Source organism: Octopus bimaculoides, chromosome 14 (assembly GCF_046866305.1).
Source record: "Octopus bimaculoides isolate indiv1 chromosome 14, ASM4686630v1, whole genome shotgun sequence".
In the NCBI taxonomy this organism is placed as follows: Eukaryota; Metazoa; Mollusca; class Cephalopoda; order Octopoda; family Octopodidae; genus Octopus; species Octopus bimaculoides.
Window position 1 is genome coordinate 6,670,629 of NC_142941.1, and position 7,500 is coordinate 6,678,128.

The following is a 7,500-nucleotide window of genomic DNA, read 5'->3' on the forward strand; positions in this document are numbered from 1 at the left end:
TATATATCATATATGTTCACACGCACACACACACACACACATACCATATATATATATATATATATATATATATACACACACACACATATGTGTGTGTGCGTGCCCATTCTTTCGTACGTTGTTTCGCAATCAAAATACATCAGTTATCGAGTGAACATCTCGTTTCTGTTTGAGTGAAAAAGAAAGATCTTTACTAAAAAATATCTAAATAAATAAATAAATAAATAAATAAATAAATAAATAAAAGAAAAATAAGATGCAAACATTTTTTAAAACCCTTTTGCTAGCATCCTTACGCACCCTGCATCATCATCCAAAACAAAATCACCACCACCACCACCAGTACAACGTCAACTATGACAAGAACATCAACATCATCATTTAAGAAATACATCTGACAATAATAATAATAATAATGATAATAATAATAATAATAATAATAATAGTAATAATAATAATAATAATAATGATAATAATAAATAATAATAATAGGAATGCAAACAAACTAATAACGGCAGCACCAACAGCAAAGAAAACAGCAACAACAACCAATGGCTTTATGCAACCACAACCACCACTGCCACCACGACCATCACCACAACAACTGCAACAGCAGCAGCAGCAGCAGCAGCAGAAACAGCAGCAGCAGTAGGTGAAGCATCAGAACCAGACACTAAGATAGAAAAGATTGTGCTATACAACATGTGGACCCCTTACCGTGCCAGTGACGTCACTGATATATAACCCTTTAAGTCTTAAAAATAATAATGGATATCATGAATCTACTGTGGAAACAAACGAGCTGGTATTTAGTGTATATAATATTTTGACAAAGCATTTTGGAAAGAAACCTCGACGGAGACGACGACGACGAAGGAAATCGGTAGAAGAAGCAACGTAACCGCCACCACCTCCAGGGAAAGAATACATATATATACATATATAAATATATATATATCTCCCTTACAACAAACAACAAGTTAATGGGTATAAACCCTATGAAAATGACACAAACCACAAAGGGAAAACGCACCGATAGAATGAAATAAAGAACGATTTCCATGATCTAAAGGAATCCGAAACACACAAATATACAAGTGGACTAGTTGTTATTTTTTTTTCTACTCCCTCTCTCTCTCGCTCGCGCTCTCTCTCTCTCTCTCTCCCTGTGTTTGTGTATGTTTGTGAACCTTAAAGGGAACAAGACGAACGAACGAACGGACGAACGTACGAACGAACGAACGAACGAATGCGTGTATGAATACATAAATATATATGAATATATGAATATATATATGAATATATATGTATATATAAATACATGAATGACTGAAGGATTATCTTTGCGGACGAAATGACAAGAAACATGCAGTTGTCCTTTGGAGTACCGATCTGTTTTTTCTTATTCCTCTGTCTATGTGCTACGCTAAGTAATGGACTGCTTCATACAGGCAAAGGATCACAGAAACACATATCTATAGGTAAGTCTTGTTGAGATAACAAAACATTATGTATACGGTTATTGCTACACAAATTCTTGTACGGTTATCTATGTGACTGTATGGCTGAAACAGTGACCACGTACGTACGTACGTACGTTTGTATGTATGTATATATATATATATATATGTATGTATGTATGTATGTATACACGTATGTTTGTATGTATATATGTATACACGTATGTATGTATGTTTGTATGTATGTATGTATCTGTGCATATATGTATGTGTACATGTGTGCATCTATGTATGCATGAATGTGTATGTTGTATGTGTCTGTATGTGTACATTTGTATGTGTACATGTGTGTGCATATATGTATATATGTATGCATATATGTATGGTGTGTATGTATATTTGTATTATGCATGTATGTATGTTTATATATATATATATACATACGTGCATATAAATACGTATGTATACAAACATATACATATATATACACCCACACATGCACACACACACACACATATAGAGAAATATACATGGACACATACGTACATACATACATACATACATACATACACACATAGACAGTATATAAATATAGCATAAGACAACATACTTTTTGCTACAGCACAGTAGTAAACACCATGGCAATATACAAGACAAGACGATAACAAAACACAGTACAAACACACACCATTGCAGAACATGACAACACCACGACACCAGGCAGTAGTTTACCACACAACCCGACACCACATCGGAGTGTACAACACACCGCTATAGAACACAACACGATACTATACAACAAGGCACTCTACAACACAACACAACACAGTATCAAACAGTACTATCTAACATACCACTATACGACAGAGCTCTGTACTACATAGGAACACGATACAACATTCTACAATAGAACACGATATCACACAAGACAACACGAGACAACGCTAGATAACACAGCACAACACCACATAAGACAACAACGTTACACAACACAACACAACATTATACGTTATACAACAAACACGATACTGTACAATACTCCATAAGAAACAGTATATAAAACATCATTTGTACAAAACAGTATTTAAGACAACACTATGTGACACATGATACAGTGTACAGTATACAGTATACAGTACAGCTCTATATAACAAGATGCAAACAGTGCTATGTACACTACAACACGATATAGTGCAGTGCTATGCTACATAGCACCACAATGCATTAGTGTACACTATTCTATAGTACTCTACGTGGAAGCTCTTGACCTGCTGAAATTAGTAGCCAAATCTCCCTAAAAGTCTCATCTAATTACCTTAACCGTATCTCGCTTGCTTCCAAAAAAAAAAAAAAAAAAAGAAAAGACAGAGTAAAGAGAATAAAAAAATGTGAAGGACGCATTGGAGAATGTAGTCCTTGATATACAAAATGTCGGGACTGTCACGGCCGGAACGCTGGTTCAGGGCTGACCTGGGGTTAAATAATAACATCAGTAGCAACTAACAAGGAGACACCCATAACAGCCATCAGCTCAAAATACCAGCTCAACCGGTACTGCTACTAACACCACCACCACCACCACCACCACCACCACCACCACCACCACCACCACTACTACTACTACTACTACTACCACTAACAGCAAGAACAACAACAACTGCTACTATCGCCACTACACCAACGCCACTATACTACCACTGTCACCACTACCACCAACACCACTACTACTACCACCACCACCACCACAACTACCACTTAGACAACAACCAACACCAACACTAAAACTACTATGAAAGCCAATACAACCACCACCACCACCACCACCACCACCGTCGCCACTACTACTACTACTACTACTACTGAACGTCTTACTAATGTCTATACCACTTCGTTCTCTCATAGCTATATCTCTTGCACCAACAAGTAAAACCGAGGTGGTGTTTCCAGCGCCGCCAAATACCGTCGATAAATAACAGACAGACATTAATGCAAGCCGAATGCGATGGTGTATCTCCTCCTTTACGCGCTTCACACGAGATTGTCTAGCTTTAGAAATAGCACCGAAATAAAACCTCCCCTCAAATACCACATCCGACCGAGCCTCATTAAAACCATAATGACGATAATAATAATAATAATAATAATAATGATAATGATAATGATAATAATAATGATAATGATAATAATAATAATTATAATCCGGGAAGAGGAGACATGTAATGTAATTAAGATTGTATTATTTTATGTCAGAAATTAAAGATGGCTCGGATGCGTTCTTTCATGTTTAGGTTATCTCCAATCACGGCTGATCCAAAGACTAAACAGCAACAACAACAACCACCACCACCACCACCACCACCACCACCACTACTACTACTACTACTACTACTACTACTACTACTACTACTACTACTACTACTACTGCTGCTGCTGCTGCTGCAGTCGCCACTTCCTTTTATTAAATGGTTTTTGCATGCCAATGTTTCACCACCCGCATCAACAGTACCAATCACTTATTATTATTTTTGTCTTTTCTGAAGAGACGCATTGCTATAGCGTTGTTGTCCAAGGTATACCGAGGCGGGATGGTCATCGCTGGAATACCTGGATTTGTTGTTGTTGTTGTTTTGTTTTTAACAATATCATCATCATCACCATCAACAACAACAGCAGCAGCTACAGCACCAAACGTTGGTACCCGAGAGACTCTAAGTCACACCAATGTTCGTTGACGAGAGCTTATACGATTTACGACAAACCACCACCACCACCACCACCACCACAACTACTACTACTACTACTACTACTACTACTACTACTACTACTACTACTACTACTACTACTTCCTTTTATTAATGGCAGCCATACCAAGGTACCTGCTCTCTCACGTCACTAGTACCGCTGTCTTTTATACACGGGCACATTGCAGCGTTGTTGTCCAAGGTACACCGGACCGGAAATAGGGTCGGGATGATCACAGCTGGGTCATGTATAAAAGCTTGATCTGGTTAACTTGAGGTTACACAATAACTATAACAGCAACAACAACAACGATGACCATTGGTACCACCAGAGCTTATACCATTTACAACAAATAAACACTACTGGTATCCTACTACCACCACCACCATGCTGCTGCTACTACTACTACTACTACTACTACTACTACTACTACACCACCAACATCAGCACCACCACCACCACCACCACCACCACCACTACAACTACTACTACTACTACTATTACTACTACTACTACTACTATTACTACTACTACTATTACTACTACTATTACTACTACTACTACTACTACTACTATTACTACTACTACTATTACTACTACTACTATAGCTATTACTACTACTACTATTACTACTACTTCTACTACCACCAGGACCACCACCACTACACCTACTACTACTGCCACTACAATCACCACCACCATCATCATCACTATCACCAAAGTCACCACCACCACCTCTACCACCACCATTATCACCACCACCACCACCACCACCACCACCACCACCACCACCACTACTACTACTACTACTACTACTTCCATCAGCACTTTTTATCGTTGACATGTACGCAAGCTATCCACCACCACGATTGTTATTTCACGGTATGACTATTATTACTACTACTACTACTACTACTACTACTACTACTACTACTACCGCCACCACTACAAACGGACAACCATGCTACCTATTACACTGGCACCATTACCAGCAGAACTAAGACCTATGCTATTAGAAGACACCACTGCTACTGTAACCGCTACTACTACCAACTCACCCTTCATTCATGCCATCCCCCCTACCACATGATTGGTTGGCGACTCGTTTTGTTAGAAATAGCAGCCAAAATCTTAGAAGTAAAAATAAAACAGGGAAAGGATGGGGGGTGGGGGTAGGTTATATAATATACTTCGAGATACATTATGTCTGAAAATACAAATTACAAAATGGGATGGCCACGGTTGGAAAGCCTTTTAATCATTGGTCAGCTCGATCTGGTTGACCAGGAGCTTACCACCACCGCCGCCGCCACCACCACCACCACCACCACCACCACCACCACCACCATTATCGCTACAATTAACAACGATAACAAGAAGCATTTGTAACGAAGTCGATTCAACGTGGCTGCTCGGTTTGCAAGAAACAGCAGTCAACTCTCCCTCAAATAACACACACACACACACACACACACACACACACACACACACACACACACACACACACACACACACACACTATCATTGTATGAAAAGGACACAGCAGACTATGCCCTGGTTTGGAAGGTCACGGTTGGAATGCATTTCATTACCCCACTCTATCGCCGAATGTCTGGTAAACTGACACATTGCATTTGTTGTCCAAGATACACTATGCCGGAAATAAAGTCGAAATGACCCTAACTGGAATACTCTTGATCCACAGATAAGCATGATCAGGCTAATCTGGGATCAAACAATAACAACAACAACAGCAACAGCAACTGTTTGTATTAGTATTGCTTACACTACATACAACTCTATACGAGCTAGCAGTACTCACGCCTATACTTACGCCTGTACCGTCTGCATGGACACCTTGAATACACGTTAGTATTAGCCAGGTCTGTCTAAAGTTAGTGAGAGAACCATGCCAAATATAAAATTTACACCTAGTTCAAATGGTAATTGACCTAAAGCGAGATGTGAAACATAAGCGCCATTTCAACTGGTAATGTGAAATGTAGGCCAGTTGCCCAATTTCACTTGGTAATAGACCCACAACTTGTGTGAAATCTGTGCTTCATTCTATTTCAATTGTGATTTTTTTTTTTTATTGTCAGATGTGAAATATAAGCGCCATGTCAACTGGTAATGTGAAATATAGACCAGTTGCCCAATTTCACTTGGTAATAGACCCACAACTTGTGTGAAATCTGTGCTTCATTCTATTTCAATTGTGAGTTTTTTTTTGTCAGATGTGAAATATAAGCGCCATTTCAACTGGTAATGTGAAATATAGACCAGTTGCCCAATTTCACTTGGTAATAGACCCACAACTTGTGTGAAATCTGTGCTTCATTCTATTTCAATTGTGATTTTTTTTTTGTCAGATGTGAAATATAAGCGCCATTTCAACTGGTAATGTGAAATATAGACCAGTTGCCCAATTTCACTTGGTAATAGACCCACAACTTGTGTGAAATCTGTGCTTCATTCTATTTCAATTGTGAGTTTTTTTTTGTCAGATGTGAAATATAAGCGCCATTTCAACTGGTAATGTGAAATATAGACCAGTTGCCCAATTTCACTTGGTAATAGACCCACAACTTGTGTGAAATCTGTGCTTCATTCTATTTCAATTGTGATTTTTTTTTTTATTGTCAGATGTGAAATATAAGCGCCATTTCAACTGGTAATGTGAAATATAGACCAGTTGCCCAATTTCACTTGGTAATAGACCCACAACTTGTGTGAAATCTGTGCTTCATTCTATTTCAATTGTGAGTTTGTTTGTTTTTTTGTCAGATGTGAAATATAAGCGCCATTTCAACTGGTAATGTGAAACGTAGCCCAGTACCCCAATTTCAGTTAGTAATAAACCCAAAACTTACGTGAAATCTTTGTTATGATCCATCGCTGTTGTTAAAAAGCCCTGTTTAGCCAAATGTGAAATGTAAGCTCCATTTCAACTGGTGCTATGAAATGTAGCCCAGTTCCCCCAATTACGGTTGGTAACAGACCCCAAACTTGCGTGAAATCTATGCTTCATTCCATTTCACTTGTTAACAGGTTTATCGCCAGATGTGAAATGTAAGCAGCATTTCAACTATTAATGTGAAATGCAGCCCAGTTCCCCAATTCCAGTTGGTAATAAACTCACAACACACACGAAATCTTTGCCATCCTCCATCACTGTCGTTATTAGGCATTTTTAAAAAGCCAAATGTGAAATGTAAGCACCACTTCAACTGGTAATAAGCGTGAGATATGAAATTTAACCCCCTCCACTATTTCAGTTGATAATAATCCGAAGGCA

At 38.5% G+C, this 7,500-nt stretch overlaps 1 protein-coding gene across 2 annotated transcripts in view; it reads left to right on the forward strand.

The window, feature by feature from the left end:
- The first annotated feature begins 629 nt into the window (after positions 1-629).
- Positions 630-7,500, forward strand: part of LOC106873388 (glutamate receptor) — a 201,849-nt gene continuing 194,978 nt past the window's right edge. For both annotated transcript variants that reach the window (XM_089362240.1, XM_089362241.1), the window contains exon 1: positions 630-1,481. In XM_089362240.1, coding sequence (XP_089218366.1) covers positions 1,355-1,481 — 127 coding nt within the window. In that variant the 5' untranslated portion in view covers positions 630-1,354. The remainder of the gene's footprint in view (positions 1,482-7,500) is intronic.